Raw genomic sequence first — 23,658 nt, 5'->3', positions numbered from 1 at the left:
CATGTTGTTCAGTTGCAGTGCGTCTTTATACCAGACCATCATAGAACCATCATTAAAGAATCGCAGGTCAACACCATCGTCGAAGTTTAACAATTGGAGGGATTTTTGGCCCAATTTTGGTATGTTTGGATTTTGAGTTATTTTTCGCCTACTATTTTATTAAAACTGGCCTTCATACACCAAACATTATTTTTACAATGAATATGTATTATTTGTTACAAACTCTTCGGTACAATAAGAAAATTACTTTACTAAGTCTCGTTCTCATGATTGTTGATCAACGAAAGTTGAAAGCGACTTAAATGTTCAGACCTTTCAATAAGATTGATCAACTTTTGCAAACCATTGATTAATTTTTATTATACCTGGTTTTTCTCAAATTGGTTTTCGTAATCAGCTAAGTTCTGCGCAATTTTTCATGTTTTTGTTATTATTATTATTTTTGTACGATAGAACTCAAACATTTTATTTCATATCTTTAGGTTAGCATTGGGCTGCGTGGTTAAGAAATCGAAAATATAAGCTACTTTTGTGCCATAGACTGGTAATCCGAGGAAATATTTTTTTTTAATTTTTGCAATATTGAATCCAGGTGGCCACCCACTACGCCTCGCGGGAAACGAAGGATCGGACCACTAAAGCGTATAGCGTCGAGGACGCTCAGACCAGGCCTACGGAGTCCCCCGAATGCGTGAAGCAGGTGGATGGGGAACGGTGAAGTGCAACCAATAACCTATCCCGTTCCCCCGGACTCTTGCCTACTTGTGGCGCCACTGTTAGGGTCTTTTGAGAGGCTGAGCAAAAAGAGGACTGCAAGCTGCTCGTTTCGATAAAGGTGGTATAGCAAATGCTGATGGGGCAGTCGTGTCTGGTTGTAGCGTGTGAATCTTGAAAAGGTGAACCTCGTGAAGCCTGGGGCGGCCATCCGACCGTGACTTCGGGGGATGGTTGCCTTGGCCTCTCGGGGCTGAGCTGCCTCTACACCAACGCTGCGGCAGTAACACCCTTCTGTGCTTCAGCTCTCATCTTGAGAATCAAAACGTCCGATAAGGCCGAATAGGCTAGGTGCGGACGTTAAAGATCCTCATTGTCATTTTTAGGACGACCGAGAGTATACTGGAAAGCAATCTTGAATCCAGCAATTTTCAAACCTTTGGCCATATAATCAAAAAAATATTAGCTGTAATCTGTAGTTTTATGTATTAAATCGGTGATTCCAATAATTCATACGATAAAATTATAATAATTTAGCACTACACTTCAAGAAAAAAAATTATAAACAAAAAACAACACACACAGTGTAACTGGAAACAGCCAACTGAGTTATTCACACATTTCAAGTCATGGTTAACTTTGAAAGGAATGACATCACATGAACAGAAATCTCAACTTAAACGACTTTCATCTCGAACGATCTTTGGATTTCTGCCATGACCTCAGGGGTCTTCGCCCCAAGTTCCCTATTAAGTCCTTATCCTTTACACAGGCGCGTTGACATTTCGTACGATTTTATCTTGGAATTTTTTAAAAATCTTCTTGTGCTACTTAGTTTAGTATAACCTCTTAGTTGAATACCATAAGTCCACACGTTTAAGTCTTGATAATAATAATTTTTTAGTGTATTGTATGGCTGTATCATTGTAACCAGTATAGCTGTCTGTACCGCAACAATTTACTTTATTTTTCTTAATTTGTGCTTTCTCCCATCTTTGCTTGTGTCACAAATATTTAAATGAATCGCTGTATGGCTGTATGGCTTTGATGGTAAGAGAGGATGCATTTTTTTATTTGCAAAATTTATAAAGATTTATGCTGATTAAGCCTGATTTTCATTATTCTGTGTATTTATTTATTTTTTGAAGGAATTTTGTAAAATTGTTGCTGCTAGTTATTGCCGTTTGCTATAGCAAGTTTGGGCCGTAGTATGCTCCCTTGAGGTACTCCACTTTTAGTTTTCTTAGTTGTTCTTAGATAATTTCTCTATCACAGGTTTATTGACGAATCCTTCATGTCAAAACTTGTCAAAACTCTTTGAAACATCAAAGAAGATAGATGAACAAATTAGCTTTTCTTTGAGTGATTTTGATATTTTACCGTTTATTCAGCTATTTATTTATTTTTTTATTTTTTATTTACTGGGGCTTCCGACATCTAGGTCATTTCAGCACCAAACTAAGTCAATATTCTATTTACACTTTCAAACACTACATTCATACAAATAAACACATTCATAGAATACACTCTTTCCGTTTGGTCGGTGGAGTACTTGATATTCCTTCACCGACCTATACTCAAACTAATCTAGATTGAGGTCGATGGAGTACTTTTATAAATATTCCGCCATCGACCCCCAACACACACTCATACGCTCTCAACGTTCGGGGGGCGATGATGATGTTATATTTCACCCTCACCCCTCGCCATTCACGCTAATAAATACATGCACTCAGACAAAACATATAGACACACAACACATAAGACATACTATATAAATAAAAAAAACCCAATTTCCCCTAAAAAGAGGAACAGGGGACCCTGAAACTCGCTGCAGTGCTCGAGAACTTTTCTTAAGTCAGGCGGCAGGCCTACACGCTCTCTGTATGGCGCAAAGGCATGACACGCCGCAATTATGTGGGACACATCGAGCAACCATTCTCTGCATAAGGGGCACTTGCGCGGGCTTTGGCCCAAAAGCAGGTGCCCATGTGTCAACCGCGCATGGCCAATCCTCAGCCGGGTGAGGACGATCCCTCGTTTCCTGCTCAGGTTATCTGAGGGCCATCTACCGGTCGTGCTCTTGACACGGAAGAGCCTCTCCGACGACCCCGCCCATTGACGCTGCCATCTTTCTTTTATCATATTTTTTACTGCGTGTTTAGCGCCAGGGGGCCTGATCGCGATGATCCGATCCGGATGGTGGGACGCACCGGCTTTCACCGCCTCGTCCGCGCGTTCGTTACCCTCCAGGCCGACGTGTCCGGGAATCCAGACAACTAGCACCGTTTTTCCGAGAGACTCCAGCTCCGCGATTTTTCTCTAACAAGAGCACGACGAGAGGGTCCACAGAGAACCTGTCGCGTACAGCCCAGACAGCGCTCAGAGAATCGGTACATATGAGGAAAGCTGAGCACTTCCGAGTCCGCACCGCCTCGAGAGCGTGCCAAATCGCATACAGCTCTGCTGTGTATACGCTGCAATGAGGGGGCAACGACCAAAAGATGGTCACTCCCTCACTATACAGAGCACACGCCACATCATCGCCGGTCTTGGACCCGTCTGTAAAAATCTTTATTCAGCTATTGTATGAATATTTTGCTCGGAATCCAAATTAATGGCCTGAGATATTATTTTGTGCTATGGATTTTTGTCGTTTTAATAGAATCTATAGCTGTGATATTGATCTGTATAATTTGAACTCATTTGCCGATTTATTATAGTATCCGAAATGTTCAGATAATTGCAATATAATGTATTCCGAAAGCAGGGTTAAATGGTTATGTTAGTTCACATAATCCTTTTTTTCGTAATATTTTAATACTTAATACTGAGTTTTATTAGCTGGTCAAATTTTAATTAATTTCGCTATTTCTTTGCGTGTATTCAGCTTTATATGCCCTACTTCTGGAGTGGCCATTACTTTAGTACCCTACCACTAATGCACGACACTAAATAATACCCTGTTCAAGAAAATTGTTCTTTTTTATTAATATTTTTAGTATTTGAGGCTAGTAGTTTAAGGCAGAGAAGTTGGTATATTAGATAATTAATAGTAATACAATAATAGGGAAAAATTAGTTTTATGTTGTCAAGACATCAAGTCATAGTTTTTGCTCTGAAATTTACACATACCACAAACGTACTTATACTACGAAATCCCTTATATTTAGTGGTCTACTGAGCAAATTACTTCTTTCAATTAATTAAACTTTTTATGTAAGGTGTTGGTTGAAATGAAAAAGTTAGTGTCACGAGCAGGATTCGAACCCACGACCTTCGGCTCAATACGCCACTGCTCTACACTTGAGCTTTCGTGACTTCGATCCACTCCGATACGACTTTTATTTATTGTTATGTATATATTTTATGCAATGAATAGATGGAAGGATTGTACTTAATCAATTTGCGAATATTCATTACCTTTTACCTCGAAGTTGAACGTTATTATTTTAACTGTTCACGTAAAAGTAAACTGAATACGCACGACGGGGTTTGATTCCCGCTCGTGACCCTAACGTTTTCATTTGTACTGAGTAATATTTACCTTCCAGATAGTTAACGAAAAATTGGTGTTCTAAACTTGTGTAATATACCGGCCAATTATCCAACCTTGTCAAATTTTGTTTGTTGAAAATGGGTCGCCAGGTAAGGTAACTAAATATTTTGTAATAACAAATAATAAATAAAATACTTAAATATCCAAAACAAACTGTGACGGTAAACACTTACATATATACGCCGTTTCTTGTAATTAATTAATCGTGGAAAAAAGAAAAACATTCATGATTTGAAAAAAAATATTTACTCCAAATGTCAAAACAGCCAACTAATAATCTATATACAGATTTTAAATCTTTTATAATACAATTCGGTTTTTTTAAGAGGTGGTGAAAATCGGGTTTTTCTTTTCAATCACTTTGCGGGAAAGAGTTCATCGTATTCGAAATGTTCTGTGATCTTGTTTGCCACTTCCAGGAGTACAGATGATGCCACTTGCTCAGCCTTGGGTCTGATCATTCTCATAAGTTCTTTTTTGTTGTCGTTGAGAACGTTGTTGATAGCTTCGCCTTTAGAACAGTCACATTGTTAAAGAATGAAATAAAATACATATTTGCATGTATATGTAAAGAAAGCTAATGAAAGGAAGAGGGGGAGATAGATAGATAGATAGATAGATAGATAGATAGATAGAGAGAGAGAGAGAGAGAGAGAGAGAGAGAAAGAGAGAGAGAGAAAGAGAGAGAGAGTGAGTGGGAGAGAGAGAGAGAAAGAGAGGGAGAGTAACCGAAATAGACAGTTGAGGAAGTATGTGTCATTGTGAGATAGGTAGAAAAAAAAGAAAGAAGAGGACAGAGAGAAAAAAGAGACAGAGAAAGATAGGGATAGTTAGATAGATAGATACATAAAGAGAGAGAGAGAGAGAGAGAGAGAGAGAGAGAGAGAGAGAGAGAGAGAAAGAGAGAGAGTAACAGAAATAAATTGTTGAGGGAACAAGTGTGATTATGAAATAGGACAAAAGTGAGAGCGAGAGAGAGTGGGAGGGAGAGAGAGTGAGGGAGAGTAACAGAAATAGACAGTTGAGGAAGTAATAGTCATTGTGAGATAGATAGGAAAAAGAAGAGAAAAACAAACAGAAAGAGAAAAAGAGGGAGAGAGAGAGTGAGAGGGAGAAGTGAGAGGAGGGTGATAAATAATAAGAAACAAAAAATAAAAACCCAGAGAGACTGGACAGAAAGGCTATTATTATCGGATGCAAAATGTTAGAGATTAAGGAAGAGAAAAAAGAGAAATAATTTATAAATGAAATAGGGAAAAGGAAGAGGAAACCGAGAAAAAGAATGTGATAAAAGAATATATAAAAAGTTAAAGCAGAATGTGGTATATATATATACAAACATTATATACTATTTCCAACTCAGAATGACTAAAACGTAAATAAAATTAAACAGGCAAACAGTTATTTTTTTGACGACGAAGTGACAAATTATATTGTTTTACGAAATAAATAATTTGTATAAAACTTATTAACTAAATAAATCTGAATGTCTTTTTGTAATTTACACAGTTGAAAATTTATGTTTTTGTCACGAATTTCATATTAATCGCATTATCTGATCGGACTTCATGAAAAAACAAACCAGAGTAAAATTGCACAGTAAAAATTAATTTTAAACTATAAGTTGGATTAGGAGAAAAAAATTAATAGGAAGACTCACCAAGTGTTTTGTCTCCGTCGAAAAGGTTTTCCAACCTGACTGAGTAGTTTTTCATTTTCAATTTCAAGTCGAGCCTGTCAAATTTGAGGTATGTCTTTCCTCCTTTGCTGACTTTCCTTCCTTTGATGATTGCATTTCCTTCGATATCAGCTTAAAAGAAGATTAAAAGCTCGTAAGTAAATAAATTTATAGGTTTTTTTTTCTATTTGATATTTACTTCCGCTTCCTTTCATCGGTCCTCGTCCTTTGATGGGCAGAGTTAGAAGTTTGGCGTCCACGTCGTAAATTCCGTCGAAAAATAATTCTGGGAACCTGAGCACGACCTGATATTCCACTTTATTCACATCAGATCTATAAATAAATATATAAAAATTGTCATTAAAATTAACGTTTTTAGAAATTCATATACTGGTAAATATTTGTTTAAAAAAAATATATATACTTGAAATTTTTTATTTCAAAGTTTGAAGCTCCTCGAACGATAATGTTCTTGCCAATGGCTTTGAAATTTCCTCCTCGGGAAATGACGATCTCTGGGAGGTGGAGAGGTTCGAGTGCAGGAACATCAAGCTCTGGAATACCTGGAAAAGTAAAAACACATTGATAACAAAGCGTGCATCACCAAGATATATAGATCATTCTACCTTTTTTGAGTTTTGGTAGAAGAGCTTGTACGGAATTTACAATACATTGGTTGAGGTTGGGGTCGTTCCGCTTACAAACGTGAATGTAGCTTGCTGAAAACAAAATTCATACTTTAAATAATTAAATTTAAAGGGCAATAATTCATAAGGATTTCAAAGCGACGTATTAAATTTGTTAACCGAAAAAAATTAATAAGAAACAGTAGTACATTAACCTAAACTGAATTATAACATAATTGATGAAAATATAGGCCAATTGTAGCCTCATATCTGCGAATCTTGTGTTCAGCTCGACACCTCGAAACATGAATGTTGAACATGTTAAGAGATATAATTTAAAAATAATTGATCTATTTTTTCAAATATTGGTGCCAAAAGGCATAATTGAACAAACAATGAAATCATTTTGTTTTTTCAATTTAAATTTGTTTAACTAATGATCTGTCCATGGTGATGTAGTAAAAAAACGTGGTATATGAGAAATCTGCTTTCTTCGAATCAAATGGAATAAAGCACTTTTAATTAAAATACATTGCGCTTCAGTATATCGCATATTCACTATGGCATTCTATGCTGAGGAGGCGCAAACGAAAATACAAATATATATCCATGCTGTATAAAATTTCTTTTAAAAAAATTGGAAAGCCATGTCTTAAAGAGGAACCTTGTTACCTTTATATTTTCACCATAAATTCTTGCCATTTCATGACTTTTTTGTTTACAAGATTCTTCGTGAATATTTCAATAGAGGGGGCAATTACATTGATAAATTCAAAAACATAAATTACCAATTAAGGATTCCTGCTAACATTAGTATCCATAGCCTAAATTCATTATTATACATGTGTTACATATGTGTTTGTGTTCATAATCCTTTATCCTTAATCTCAATAAAGATCGAAACGTTGGCACGATAAAGAAAATGTTTTTCTGAAACCTACATCACACCAGACCGCATCTCACGATTTCTGAATAATCAATTTAGTTAAAGATTTCCGCAGTTTATCAAAGTAGGGGTTACACAAGTTTGATTAGGCCTAGAAATCAAGTTGTGATTGAGCGAGTGTTTTCTTATGAGTTTGTTTTTCTAACTTTACCTCAATTCAGAAAAGTAGGTTTTAAATGGGTTTTCCAGGACTAAAACGTAGCTTTTACATGAGTTTTTTTTACATTACTTGAACTACGAATGTTGAAAGTTCTACATGAGTTTTCCAATTAGTAAAAAGTTAGTTGTATACGAGTTTGTCTTCGCTAAAAGCAGATTCTTTTCCTCTAAAAATATAGGATAAACATGATTAAACTACCTTAGTTTTTTTCCTGGGTCAAAATAGATTTTCTATAAACTTATACTATCAATAGGACTGACTATCTATCTATAGGATAACGTTAACGAGTCTTTATCCTTAATTAATTTAGCTCATAAATTTCTTTTTACTGAACTCAATAAAGAATGAAAATAAAAATGGCATTCTTTTAAAAGCGTTCACAAAAAATACCATAATTATTGAGTAATTAGTAGCATGTAAACTTTTCGCAGCTCAAATAATTATAACAAAATAAATGTGATGGATTATGTAAAAATATGTGGAGTTTAGTGACCGTTAATTAGTGATTATTCGGAGATCGTGAGATGCGGTTTGGTGTGACGTAGGTTTTAGAAAAACATTTTTTTTATCGTGCCAACGTTACGATTTTTATTGAGATCATCTTCAGGGCTCATAGTGTTTGTTTTCTGCGTAGTGGGTGAGTTGGGCACTCTTAACACGACCCACAAGAATGGCACATCTGCACAGAAAAAAAAACACTTTGAGCCCTGAAGATGATCTCAATAAAGATCGAAACGTTGGCACGATAAAAAATATGTTTTTCTAAAACCTACGTCACACCCGACCGCATCTCACGATCTCCGAATAATCTTTTAATTATTCAATTTTTACCCCCATCATTGAAGCTATAAACTAACACTTTTATTTGTAATTTTTCGTTTTATAAATCAATTTATTTAAAGACTACATTTACAGTGGATTTCCTCTCAACAATCCCCTTACCCCCAAAACAAAAATTTTCTGATTGTAGCCCTTAAACAGATATTTTTTTAAAGCTATACTCTCATTTTCTTTATATAAATACGCTATGGAATATTTTATAGTATTTTATTGTTCGAATCGCTGTAATTAAGCACTGAAAAAACTTGCTAATGATAAATAACAGAACAAACCATAATTATAACAAAATACAACGCCTTAGAAACAGGTTTATTTAATGCATTCATTTGGGATTTTTTTTCATCCAGGAAGAGTGGAAAAACCCAACGCTTACGGCTTAGTGTTGACGAATGCCGTTCTTTTGATACTGGTTAACATTGAAACGATATGAATACAGTGATTACCAAATTTAACGCACCATGCAATTTATTTATTTTAAAATTAAATATGTTTACTTCATTGGTTTTCTTTTATGCTGATTAAACCCATTTGCACAAAACGTAGCAATCTGCTACATTCTGCTACGCCTAAAGATAGCCTTCAGTTAATATTTTTCCTTCGATGATTTGATTTGATATTATTCTTATTCCAATACGTTTTTCAATAGTCCAGTCAGGCAGTTGCGTGAGTATGAGGGTCTCTGTCAACATTATTTGAGGAACGATACGGCCAGCGCGAAGGATCGACAAGCTGAAACCGGATTGCCAAAAAAGAAAAAAAATCACAGGCAGTACAATCAGTACGAATAGGAAAATAGTAAGTACTTAATATTCTAAGAAGAATCGAGCTCATATTAGAGGAAAAAGAGAAAGAACTTGGCCTTAAGTATAGCCAAGTATTAGATTTTGGAAGAAACTCCCATTTGTCAATCCAGAGATACATCTTCATTTACAACCAGATCTGAAAGCGATCATTACTTACGCCACACTATAGGGCTGTGCCAAAAAAAGTAAATTATCTTACGAAAATTTCAAAGCTAAGAACCAGACATGATATCCCTTTTATGACTGATATATATTTTTATTTTTGGAAAAGTTAATATAAACATATTAATACTCATATGTATTAGTTCTCCAATCTTTTGTGCATCTGTCAATCCGGTTGCTCATATTTTCACTTTTCTTGCCGATGTTTCAATATTATTTTCTTCTCTTTGAGCTCCACTGACATCCGGCCATGTTGCTATAGTAGTTTTTTTCTTTTGGTAACGGGAAACTGGCATAAAGCAAAAAGCAGGGTGGGTCTAAAGATTTTTCCCTGCGGAAGAGCAGCCTTTATTTATAAAAGTTCTGATTATTTCGAAATAAATCTCTAAAAAGTAAAGGTAAGAGGCTTCGTTTAAGTTTGTTTTAAGCTATAACATACACCCTTTGCAAAAGGGTTGATGTATATCCAGAAAGGTGGGGAACACCATGTTTCTGTTCTTAAGCTTTTTTATTGTATCAGCAATTCTGCCGCCTTGATCTGATTGTTGATTGTTTTCTTTCAAAGGGAAATCGATGGTTTGATATCAGAGACTTTAATTTTTAATTTAACGCCTGAAAACTCCAACACAGTGACAATTAAATAAATGACGAACGGCAGAGAAACGGAGAAAAGTAGGTTTCAATATGAGAGCTCAAATCGTACACTAACATTTCAACAGCCTTAGTAAGTAGTAAGTAGTCAGTTTCAGGACTATCCTTATTCTTTCGGTTCATAATTGGCACACAATTGGCAATAATAATTGCAATTACAAATTTTATTTGTATCTTTAAAACATAACTAAAAAAAATAACACGATTTACGATAATGTAAAGTTGAATTACTCATCCTGCTCATTTAATTATCAATAATTTATATATAATAAACTCCTATTAATTTATCTATGTGCATTTAAGTTTTTAAAAAATAAAAAATAAAAAAATAAAAAACAACAAATAAATAAATTTGATTAGTAATTAAGATCTTGCATGAGAATGCGACTGTTATAATTGTTAGTATCCTTATTAAATATATAAAAAATACTCCAGTGATGAAATTGTGAGAAAGAGTCCGATTTTTTTTTAATTCACTTTTTTCGATTTCAGATTTTGTCGGGTAGGTATTCAACAACCGGTTTTGCATGTTCTTGGATCCTTCTTCCGTCTGATTCGGACGAGCTGATCTAGAGTTTATGCTAATCCCTGTAAATATATTGTAAAACAAATCGGACTTCAATCGGTTCGCACAATTTATTTATCACCTATTATCCTAATGACGATTTCTGAACATTACGAAGATTTTAATGACCTTTAATGCTCTGAGTTTATAATGGTTTTGATGATTGCAATATCCGTTCAATTTTTGTTATAAAAACCCGTTTAAAACCATTCCATTATTTAAATAATCAACAATGTTCTTTATTATCAAGCGGCTCTCTCTCATTCTCTCTCTCTCTCTCTCTCTCTCTCTCTCTCCCCCTCTCTCTCTCTCTCTCTTTCTCTCTCTCTCACTCTCTCTATGCCTCTTCATCTTTACCTTACTCTTTTTGTCTGTTTCTATCTTTGTTTATGTTTTATGTTCCCTCTCTATCCTTTTATCTCTACTAAAAGTTTTTATCCTACTTTCAATTTTTTCTTGCCTCTCTTTTTCTCTTTGATTTATGCTCTGAGTTTATAATGACTTTGATGATTGCAATATCGGTTCAATTTTTGTTATAAAAACCCGTTTGAAACCATTCCATTATTTAAATAGTCAACAATGTTCTTTATTATCAAGCAGCTCTCTCTCATTCTCTCTCTCTCTCTCTCTTTCTCTCTCTCTCTCTCTCTCTCTCTCTCTCTCTCTCTCTCCCTCTCCCTCTATCTCACTCTTATGTAATGTAGCAATTTTTGTTGTTGTTTTTTGCAATTATAATATAAAAATACACAATTTCTGATTTTATTGTTTCAGTCCAAACTGAAATATCAAAATATATCATTATCAGTAACACCACTAAACGAGAAAAAATAAAATAGAGACAAGCAAACGACAAAATGTTTCAAAAATTAAATGTTTAATTATGAAAATTCAAAATGTGAGATTTGGCGATCTCGGTGGAAGAGTGGTTAGGGCGTCCGACACGTATTTGCCACGATGCGATCCTGGGTTCGAATCCAGGCACATACTATTGAATTTCATGCAGCGGTCCTTCAAATCCGATATACAAATGTGCGGTTTTCAAAAACACCGGCACCCTGAGCGTTTATGTGACCTCTGCTAATGCGAACCTTCTAAAGTATGAAAAAACATTGGAAAGTTGTTTGATCCTTTGTCCTCAACAAGCAACGAGATACGTTAAGTTTTCTTGTTTGGGGTAATTGAAATAAAACTTTTTTTATTAGCCTATGTAATTACTACCCATTATATGTATGTATAAGTGCGAATACATTATTACCCAGTTAAGTAGATTTTTAATAAAACTGCTTATAATTTAATGTATAAACGGGTAAAGGTTTACTAGGCATAGAGTAAATGTGAAGGCCAAGGTAAGTTGAATCAGAACACCGATTATCCCCCTTTAAATTTCCAAAAAATGGATGTAATAAATATTGTTCAATGGGAATGCATTTCAGTCGTGAAGAGTTTCTATTGAAGGCCCATCTCAGAAACTACTTAGGAAGTGTTAGGGATCAAAAGAGACATATAGACTTGCAGTATAGTATAGTAAGAGAAACTTAGTTGGTGCGAAGGTCTCTGCAGTTTCTAGTACAAGGACTTAAAGTTTAAGACGAGCTTTAGACAATAGTGGAGTTTTCAACAGACCAATATTGGTCGTGGTGCGAGTGTCGTAAAGAGGCCGATAAAATGCGTATAGATATATAATATAAATATAAAAAATATTCTTAATATTAATCAACTTTTCCCACATTCCTTGTCCAAAGGCACTAATCATATCCCAAGCCTTCAACACTGTTCTAACACCTTATCTTTCAGAATTGCAGGGTCAAGATTATGCAATATATTTTCCCGGAAATAAATTCTGCTCCTTCGCCGGCTTGCATCAGGTGCATTGGCGACTAAGTTTTTAAAAACGACCTGAAAAATCTCCTTTTTTCCGCTCTTTCTTTTATTTTTCCCGTTCCTTTTACAATATTTTATATTTCAGCTTTTCTTTCATAATGTTGTTTCATCATTCCATTAATGTTTTAAAAGATATATTTATTATTGGCATTTCTAGAGAATAAAAAGGATCGTGTATTTACCGCTCACCTTTTTGTCATAACTTTTAAACTTGTAAGTTGACAGTTATTCTGATTTCTCGAATTTATCGTTATGCGATTTTAACGACCATTTTTAAAATAATAACATAATGTGTTGTTATTATTCGTTGATATAATTGATGATAATTGTTTGTTTTTTATTATAGGTCAGGAGAAAACTATAAATATATCCATTATTTTTCGTGGTCCGATTGACCAAATAACTTCTTTCAATTAATTAATCTTTATGTAAGGTATTGGTTGAAATAAAAAAGCTAGTGTGACGAGCGGGATTCCAACCCACGACCTTCGGCTAAATACGCCGCTGCTCTACCACTTGAGCTATCGTGACTTCGATCCACTCGGTCACCAACCTCCCATCATAACCCATCTTTCGAATTTTCCCGCCTTTTTTCAAATATCTGGTAATTAGGATAACTGATTATTTAGCCGAAGGTCGTGGGTTCAATCTCTCTTGTGACACTAGGTTTTCTACTTCAACTAAAACCTTGCATAAAGATAAATTAATTGAAAGATAAACATAAACTGTAAATAAAGTATACAATTTTTAGCTGATATTATTCCAAGAAATACATATTTTTAGTAGACAACACAGGCACATAAATGGTAAAATAAAAATATATGAGAACCATGAATTCTGCAAGTAAATATTTATAAATATTTGAAAGATTTTTGATATTTTTCTTTAAATTTTTTATATTGATTATTTATTAAAGTAATAGTCTTTATATATTTTATAGTATACATTTTTCTTAATATTTTCAAATGTAAAATTCAATAGGCTACCCGGGGATTCGAACCAAGGACCATTCTCGTGGCAAATGCCAGTTGGACGTCCTTACAATTCGGACACCGCGCTTATTATACGCCTTTTTTATATGCGTAAAATGTTGATGCAAATATATTGATAATTGACATTCATTTTTCTAGATAACCTAATGCTTTAAGTCTGTGCCATTTGTAAATTTTAAATTAATCATCTAATAGTAATATAAATCAGACATTTTTCCTACTTATCAACGTCGATGTTTTTTTTAACCCATTTGTAAGTATGGCGGGATAAGAATGCAGGACCGCTGGATTCGAATCCGGGACCTTTACCTTACAGTGATGAACGCCGTGTCAACGCCTGAACCGTTGTGCCCTCGAGAGATCATATTCACGAAATTAAGAATAAGTTATGCGTGTTAATTCCCCCTTAATTGAAGTGTCGGTTGCATAGTGGAGGGATTTCATATATGAGGGTGTTAAATGCCACCTGATATGATATGCTTCAGCAGGGCAGCGAATATTTGCTTACCATTTTTGATTTTCGGAGGAAAAGGTCTGCTTTAATACACATAGTACTTGGTAGAATATCCCATTTTGGGTTCCTTTCTGGTATATAAAATTTTTATGTAGTTATTAGCGTGAATATCTATTGTGAGATATAACTTAGTTACACAGTATCTACAGCAGGTGAATGACAGAATATCGTGTACTCCACCAACATATTTGACGGAATTTTATGTAAATATCAAAGAATTTATTTAGGAGTGAGTGGGTTTAGGTTGAAAAACTTAATCCGTTAGAGGCTAAATTGACCTTTTGAGAACCCTCGTAGCCTAACTTCGCCTGTGTATGTACAGACGTAATGTAATCAGTCATAATAAGTGAAGTTTTTCTGATATCAATTAAATTTTTAAAGATCAAGAATAATAATAACGAAGACAATAAAAAGTTTCTTCACAGTTTTCCAAATGTTTTATCATGGTTTGGATGTTCGTGCGTCGTCAACGATATCACGAACGACATCGGTGATTTCACTGACCGGAATTAGTTAATGTGCGGTCGTTATCTTTATCGCGACATCTCATAATTTTTGTTTGTTCGAAAGATGAAATGCATAAATAAATGAGATACGTTTTTTTATACAGAAATAATAGGTTTGCATATTTATGTACGGAAAAACTAGTCAGATGCACAGTGGTACACCATAACCTTCTTTCTAGGCGTAGCAACATTTGCACATAACATAACATAATAAATAAACATCTCAATGTTGCTGCAATAACAATTCTGTCAGATAGCCAGGCAGATCTAGAGCATCTTCAAGCCTTCGAAATCAACTTTAAAACTTGTCTCAAACTGCCTGATTACCATTAAAAACTGGATTTACAAACTGCCAAGGCAAGTAGGTCATGAGCAAATATCAAGTAAAGAGGTCGACATATTGAATAAAAAGGGTGCCTTGGAAAAACACAGACCGAAAATTCCATTTCAGGCTTAAGTTCCAGCTACATAAAAAAAATTTGGAACCTTTGGTTACTTAATAGCACTACAAATACCCCAATGGTAGAATAATTCTAATCAAGGGAAAAGAGTTCAAACCACTTTATTGTAAAAGGAACAATTAAAATAGGATTTTAAAAAATTACAATATTAACTGATGACCAATGTCGACTATATACAGGGTGGCCCCAATCGATTCAGCCACATTTCCAGATCTTATAGGAAATTATACGCTGAGTAAAAAAGGTCCTATGAATCTGTGTCCGCAAACCCTTCAGTTCGGAGCTACAGGCAAAAAACCGTGAAAAACCACGTTTTTTGTCTTTATTCGTGAAATTGTTAGTAAACCGTTATCCTGGCCGTAAAACAGCTCGAAACAACATCTGTAGAGGATTAATTTCTGCGTCGAATGACATAAAAATCAACCTGATTGGCCGAAAAATTCATTTTTGGTGATTTTTCGAATTTAGGAGGTGAAGGGGTACACAAAATTCACCATTTCAGACATTTTTATCGAAAATTCACAACTTGAACATCCTATCAAAAACAATTTCTGATGGGTAAGCCGTTTGTACATTATTTCATTCAGTAGGGGGTACCCATCAGAAAACAGTAACATTCGATTTGGGTAAAAAGCAGTAAATTAGCCAAAATTCGAATGTTTCATGAATCGGACTGGGGTTGGTCTAATGTGACGGAGAATTCGATCACCAACAAACGGGGTTTGTAACGGAGAATTTTTTTTATAGGGTGTTCAAGTTGTGAATTTTCGATAAAAATGTCTGAAATGGTGAATTTTGTGTACCCCTTCACCTCCTAACTTCGAAAAATCGCCAAAAATGAAATTGTGATCAGGCTGGTTATAATGTCATTCGACGCAAAAATGAGTAAAAACACAGGTTCATAGGACCTTTTTTACTCAGCGTTCAATTTCCTATAAGATCTGAAAGTGTGACTGAATCGATTGGGGCCACCTTATATAGTGGAGACGAGACGACAGAGGTCTGGATCCGCTGAAAATATTTGGCATCCACAAATTGCATCACGTGAGTCACGGTGGGTCCAGGTTCATCAGGGAAATTCAGGCAAGCAGGCTGGAGACATCATACCGAACTCGAATCTTGGAATCTAAAGTATACAATAAATAATGGGAACCTATGCCAGGCATGAGGCAGTAAAAAGACCAATCGTACAAACAATCTTATGGAATATTTTTTAGAAGTGCTTCAGAAAAATGTCATAAAAAATGTCTAGTCGAGAAAGAGAAATTAAAGGATATCGTAATATCGTGCAACTGACCTGCAATAGTTGGGCAAATGCTATGTAGCCTAGGAAAGCAAACTCAATATAGACCTGAATACCATAACCCTGAAAATAATTGTGTTCTTCACAGACAAGAAAATTTTCCAAGAAAATCGTTATTGATATGCGACACAATAGATAAAAATTTAAGCTCAAAGACGGCAAATAGACACGATCCCAAAAAGAAAGAAAAATTGAAAAAGACACACACATAAAAGTTAATACTTTAGGGGCTTATCCATATATGACAAATCGCGCTAAAAAGTCTCTATTCTCAAAAATATTGGAGATATTTCACTTTTCGGACTACTTGAACCTATCAAAACTTGTGTTTCACAAAGCCCCCATGTTTTTAAAAATCTTAATTTCACTGTAAATTTGATTGCATTAATGGAAATAGCATTAAAACCCCTATTCAATTCCTTTTTGAATTATAATCTTACTCAAACAAAATACAAAATAATGCTGCCAAAATATGTCAGGAAACGGTGTCAGATTTGATTTCTTTAAGAAGGTGAAAATTCGTAATAATTAATTCAACATTTTGAAGTTTTTGTTAATTTCTTTTGTTCAACATTGTACCATTGAGTCTTTTTTTGTTTAACCTTTATCATTTTCATTATTTGAACAGAATTTTCAAAATAATAGTGAAAAATAACTAATTTTTTTGTAGCATGTGAACCAAGATTAAAAATTAATTTAAATTATTATTATAGCAATTAAAATCTATTTTTACATACATGATAACCGAATTTTGAAAAATTAAGTAGATTTATTTGCAATTCATCTGTAGAAGCAGCATTTCTGTGAGCACACTATCTGTCAGTAATTACAGAACCAAGCTAATCTTCCTTAAACTTTAGACAAGAACTTCGGTAGCACGTAAATGTTTATTTTTGAAGTGATTTTGTATTTTGTTTGCAATAAGAAAAATGAGTCTCGAGGGTTTTCAACGCTCGTTCCAATGATGCAATTAATTTATAGTAGGATTAACGTTTTATAAGATACGTTGGGCTTTATGCAATAAAGTTTTGAACGGTTGAAGTAACTCGAAAGGTTAAATATTTCAAATACAACTGCGAATCAGAATTTGAACAATAGAGCATTATTAATCCAATTTTACACCGAGGATAAACAAGTAAAGTGTTGACGTCTATTCAAAAGAGCGTAATAGAAGTTGAGTGAGTGAGTAAGAGGGGGAGAGAGAGAGAGAGAGAGAGAGAGAGAGAGAGAGAGAGAGAGAGAGAGAGAGAGAGAGAGAGAGAAATAGAGAAAAAGAGAAAAAGAGAAAGAGAGAAAGAGAGTCTTTTATTTAATAAGTAAACTACTTGTTAGTACTTTGTGCTGGTTTCCTGTTAACATGAAAGGGTTTTTTTGTAAAAATTATCTCTTGGTAGCAATCTTAGTATTACTATTTTAGAGATAAAAAGAGAGAAAGAGTGAATGAGGGAGAGACGGTGAGAGGGAGAGAGAGTGTGTGATAAAGAGAGAGACTTTAATTTAATAAGTGAACTGCATATTAGTCCTTTGTGCTGTCTTCCGGCTAACACCACAGGATTAAAATCACAATTATCTCTTCCTTGAAAACTTAGTAATAATTATTGTAAGGAGAAAGAGAGAGATGTCTAAGAGCTTGATGAAGAGAGAGAAAGAAAGAGAGAGAGCGAGAGAGAGAGAGAGAGAGAGAGAGAGAGAGAGAGAGAGAGAGAGAGAGAGAGCAAAGAGAGAAGTAATAATGCTCAGTGTCGACAATGCCTAGAGGAGATTGCAACTGCTCTTGCATGTTGCTGAGGGGAGAGTGAGCGAGAGAGAGTGAGAGAAAAAAGAGAGTGAGGAGAGGAGAAGGAGAGAGAAAAGAGAGAAGTAATAATGATCAATGTCGACAATGTCTAGAGGAGATTACAACTGCTCTGCCATAGCTACGAAAAGTTTTGCCGAGTTGAGAATGAGCGAGAGAGAGAGACAGAGAGCGAAAGAAAGAGAGAGTGTGAGGAGAGAGAAAGGGGGTGACAGAGAGAGAAAAGAAAAATGTAATAATGACCAATGTCGACAATGTCTAAAGGAGATTGAAACAGCCGTGCAATCTCTAGGAAAAGATTTTTCTGCCTAGGATTGCCATTCTTGACCTAGATACTATATCCTTGGGAAAAATTGTGTTCATCAATTAAAAAAAAAAAAAAATATCCAGGAAAATAATAAAACCATTAGAAGAGATTGGACAGAATAAATGAAGCTCAATTCGATTTTAATAAATTTTATTTGCTAAATCCCCAACAAACCTGCTTTGGACATCATTGATTTTGAAATCTGTCAGAATTTTGTTGCAAGTTATGATGACCAATGGATAATTAAATAAATCACAATCTTAACGTTGGAGCAATGTATCTAACAAAATATATTTAAACTAAATTCAATATTTTTTGATATAATAATTGAACATAGTAGTGTTACGAATTGTAAATTAGACATGTGAGGTTCTATGCGAAATGTAAGGAAGTTGGACAAAAGATATTCACAGATTTATGGAAATGACCCGGCTTGTTGTTGCTTTCGCGGTCTGACCTCGGATCCCGAGTCTGTTTTGATCCAGAGATATCAAACTTCCCGTTTTGTTTAACACGAATTGAAGAAAACTTTTTGACTTACGTATTTTTGCTACGGCTACTGTTATGACTCCGAGCAGCAGGAGGCCGGCGAAAATAGTTGGCTTCTGAAGCGTCATTGTTCAGACCCCTGTGATACCTCCTTCACAAAATTTGGTATGAAACAGTGTCAGAATCATCGACGGCCTTATATAACATACCTTAATCGCCGCCCCCTCCCGTCTCAGGATAAAATCAACGTCCAATCCGCTCTCCTGGCTCCCACAGATGATTTGTGCACTTACCCCAAGGTTAGTGTTGACGCCAGGGCACAATTAGTTTTTTTTTTTTAACAAACTCATGCTTTACTATATGCTTTATTTTCTTTCTTCTTTGCCCATCGTCAACCTCCTGAATAAAAACCTAAAGTAGAAATCACAATAATTACAGTGATCAAAAAACTATGCGAGCAGAAAAGATGCGTAAAATATTTAATTTAGCCTGTTATTTAGTATAAAAACTATAATTTTTACTGCCAATCAAGCAGATAGTCCAGTCTTGTTCTTGTACAAATCGGCCTGTTTGTTTTAAGACATTTATTCATATAATTTATTTATATTTATGTTTATTGCTTTCAGCACATCCATCCATAGGGGCAACGAAGAGGCCGACAAATTAGCCAAGGTAAGTTCGATGAGGCCAACTATCGGTCCTGCACCCTTTTGTGGCTGGCCAATTTGACGATTAAGACAACCAAAAATAACCGTTCAGTGGTAATGTAGCCCGGAACAGAGGTATGGAAAAAGTTTATCGAAGGACCATCGCAGAAACTAACGGCAGAACTATTAAATCTAGGACAAATCGTACTATTAATTAGAATTAATCGACTAATTAATCGTAAAGAAACACTTAATTCAGCTGTTACCAACTCTGACCATTTGGATGTTGGAACATTTTCGTATAAATATTTTTTTAATTTGAACTAAATGTTAGATTTAATGTTATAATTAACGGTTTGTATTGCCCTGATAATGATAAAAAATGTTTTATTCGTTCAAGGCCCACCACTTTTCTATTATTTTTTTAATTAATAATTATATAGATTATTAATATTCACGATATACGCTCAAAGACCCAAAAAGGTGTGCCAAGTGGATGGGCAGATGTTCCCATCTTTACTCATGGATATTCAGACCCATGAAGATTTTTAACGTCCAGACTTATCTGCGAGAGGACTTCTCAGTCGCCCAGTGTTCTCAAAGAAAACACCAGGAAGATTTTACATGCATGGATTTGTCACATTCGTTGGCCAGGGAGGTGGTGCAATGCTAACCCAGTTCAGAAGTGCTCTAAAAAAGGCATATGAAAAAGGCAGTTTTGTGGTTTGAACACACAGCCTTTGAGCCATGCCTTTCACCACCCCGGATAGATTGAGAAGGTACTCTATCTATGGCTCTGTTTGGCCGGTACCCACCAGCTAAGGTACAAATTGTTTGCAAACCACGACCACCACGAGTCCAAACCCAATTAGTAGAGCCGCATGGATACTCTATTCCCATGGTTCAGTATTATTTTTAAGGTGGAACTGATCGCCCACCCGGGAGTTCGTACGAACCCCCTCTACTGAGGCACCCGTTGCCTGAGGGGATCTGTAGAACAATAGTTGGACTGCTGGGTGGATACTGCAGACTCCGGAGGGATATGAATAGACTCGGAGTGGCAGAAACAAGCCCGTGCAGATATTGGCAAGAAGAAGAAGAAAGAGCGGAACATGTTCTATGTTGGCCCTAGAAAAAGCTTTGGGGTCTGGTAAAAAGTCTTAAGCTCAAGGAGGAGCTCTAGATAAAAAAATGGAGATGCCCACTAGACCAATACTGGTCACGGTGCGCAGGTCATAAAGTGGCCGGCATATAATCTAACCTAATCATTAAACATGAGTTAGTATTTAATTTTTGCGAATTGCAAGATCCGAGTACTTTTCTATGAAGAAATGAATGAATCGAACCATCAATTTGGCTGTAGAACAAAACACCCAACACGGATCAAAACTACAAAAGTAATTATACACAATGAAATTGAAAATGGCAAAAAGAGGGAAAATTCGAACGGTTGCAGGTTGAGGAGGTGTCCGAGAGGATCGAAGTCACGATAGCTCAAGTGATTAGAGCAGCGGCGTATTTAGCCGAGATCGTGGGTTCGAATCCCGCTCGTGACACTGACTTTTTATCTCAACCAAAACCTTACATAAAGAATAATTAATTCAATGAAATAACTTGTTCAATTGACCAATTGGACTATATACAATATGGAATGATATTTAAAAGATAAAAGGTTTAAACATCTCTTCTGCCGAACGTACTTCAAGCATTTCATAAAATATTGAAGACTTAATACATAAACTTAAAATAATCCTAAAAATCCAGTACCTTCAGCTTCTCTCTTCCTACCTCTCAGAGGAATTAACTCTGATCTATCCCAGGGAAGGATCCTAGGACCAATATTGTTTTTTGCTTTGTACCGGTGACTTGTCACCAACAAAATACACAACTAAACTAAAATTCGCTGAAAACACTGCTCCAACACTGTATCGGCAAGAAAAGTATAAAATATGAGAAACTGTGGTGAGAGATCGACAAAAAATCTGTACACATATCTTACGAAGTGAAAAAAGTTTTCAGTGTAGTTTAAATAAATAAATTAATTTCTCAAAAATTTAAAACAATATATATTTCTATCAAATAAAGAATTAAAATTATACAAGCAGTAAAATCTATATTAATTAAAAAATAATTATAAGTGTGATGTTTAGTGACCGTTAGTTAATGATTATTTGGAGATCGTCTGGTGTGACGTAGGTTTAGAAAAACATTGTCTTTGTCAACGTTTCAATCATTATTGAGATCATCTTCAGGGCTCAAAGTAATTGTTTTATGTGTAGATGTGTCATTATTTTGAGACGTGTTGAGAGTGCCAGTGAGATGTTGATGTTTTATGTTTATATACGTTGGATTTAGAAGGATTTTGATTGAGTCTAAAATTTCTAGCGTAGTATAAATTCATCATTTCGCATCCTATATGTATTTGTATAATTTGAATATTGTTTATAAATCCCAGGCCCTGAAGATGATCTCAATAAAGATCGAAACGTTGACAAGATAAAGAAAACGTTTTTCTAAACCTACGTCCCACCAGACCGCATCTCACGATCTCCAAATAATAAATATAATAAAATATGAATCGACAAAGTTGGTGAACATGAAGTTTGTCCGTTGGCCGGGTTGAATCAACAATTGATAAGTAAATACGTAAATGCGGTTCGTTGTTTTTCTTCGGGTGTGGTGACTATCAGAGGGAAAACCCTAGAGGAAAACCCTGGCCCGTTGTTCTCAGTATTTATAGCCCTACGAAGTTAGAAGAATTAAGCGCACAATTTGTCTTCAGTTTGTAAAGCGTTTTTCTTTTTTTTTTTTTAAATTGGAATATATAGTCTGGTTATAGTTTATTTATTAACCCCCATTATTTCAAGACTGTTTCACATACGGTAAAGCTGATTTATTGCTTAGTAAAAATTTTTTGCAAGTATAATTAATTTAAGTTATGTGGGTTTTTCGTAACATCAGGAGTTCGTACGTCAATAATATTTAATGTGATCGAATTCTTTGAATTATTAATTGTACTAAATCCCGATGAGTCGAACATTTGGGCATGGACGTCAGAGGAGTTCGGAAACGAAGTGTTTCACCTTGAACCGGTAGGAAGCAAACCTACGCGAATTATATAGGACCAAAGTACTAACCCTTTTTTTTAAATGAAAGGAAATAAAATAAATAAAATATCAATATTCCATGGTTTCTTGAACTTTTTCTGTGGGAATTGATTGTTAAAAACCGGGCTCTCCTGACTGAGTAGTTTAGTGAGGAAATTCAGTGCCAATTTTAATCGCCTTATTTCCAATGGGGGCTCACAAGATTCAGCCGACAAAGCCACGATCGGAGTACTTGGCAACCCACCATGGATGCGTCTTAAGCAAGCATTACGCATTTTTTTCAAGAACGAGTGTGAGGCCTGTCCATAAAAAATTGATCCAAAATCGATCACTGCTCTAATGGATGGTTTATAATATAACATGCCTATGAACGGGTCGGCACCCCATTTGCTACTGCAAAAACATTTTAGTATGTTGTATAATTTTTCTGCTCTTGTTTGTTAATGTTTTATATGAGTATTCCACGACAGCTTCCTATCCAAATGAAGACCCAGAAACTTGGCATTATATTTTACTGGGAATTGGTAATTTCCTCATTTTTCTACGGTTGCGCGATTGACTTGGCGCTTATTCGAAAAAGGGCAAAGCAGGGACTTTTCTTCAGATATCTCCAGACCATTTGCATCCATCCATTTTGATAAGCTATGCATAACTACATTTAACGATGACTTGCATTTTTCTGTGGTGTTTTCTATAGAATATAAACAGACATCATCCGCATATTGGATGATTTTTACTCCGTCTGTGACTACTGATCCAGGTCTGCTGCATATATCGAGTACAATACTGGGCTCAGAATACCCCCTTTAATTAATTAAACACACTTTAAATATTGCAGAAAAAAACCAACCAATCGTTTTTTCAAATGGGATCCCTATTACTTTTTCTCACATTTTTGATAGTTCCATTTATTAGATTTCATGGTCCGATTGACCAAATAACATCTTTCAAT

The 23,658-nt window shown here is 35.2% G+C and overlaps 1 protein-coding gene across 1 annotated transcript; it reads right to left on the bottom strand.

Annotated features, from left to right (window-relative positions):
• Window positions 1-4,500: 4,500 nt before the first annotated feature.
• LOC106664315 (circadian clock-controlled protein-like) lies at window positions 4,501-19,137 on the bottom strand. The gene is made up of 6 exons (XM_014389934.1): window positions 19,005-19,137; window positions 6,578-6,670; window positions 6,376-6,514; window positions 6,151-6,284; window positions 5,934-6,083; window positions 4,501-4,784 (listed from the first exon to the last, which is right to left on the bottom strand). Exons 1-6 carry the CDS (start codon window positions 19,078-19,080, stop codon window positions 4,630-4,632), a joined length of 747 nt encoding a protein of 248 aa, XP_014245420.1. The 5' UTR covers window positions 19,081-19,137; the 3' UTR covers window positions 4,501-4,629.
• Window positions 19,138-23,658: the final 4,521 nt, after the last annotated feature.

Source organism: Cimex lectularius, unplaced genomic scaffold, assembly GCF_000648675.2.
Source record: "Cimex lectularius strain Harlan isolate CLEC.00 unplaced genomic scaffold, Clec_2.1 scaffold251, whole genome shotgun sequence".
Taxonomy (NCBI): domain Eukaryota; kingdom Metazoa; phylum Arthropoda; class Insecta; order Hemiptera; family Cimicidae; genus Cimex; species Cimex lectularius.
Note: the sequence above shows the minus strand (reverse complement) of the source record. Positions and strands in the feature narration are given on the sequence as shown.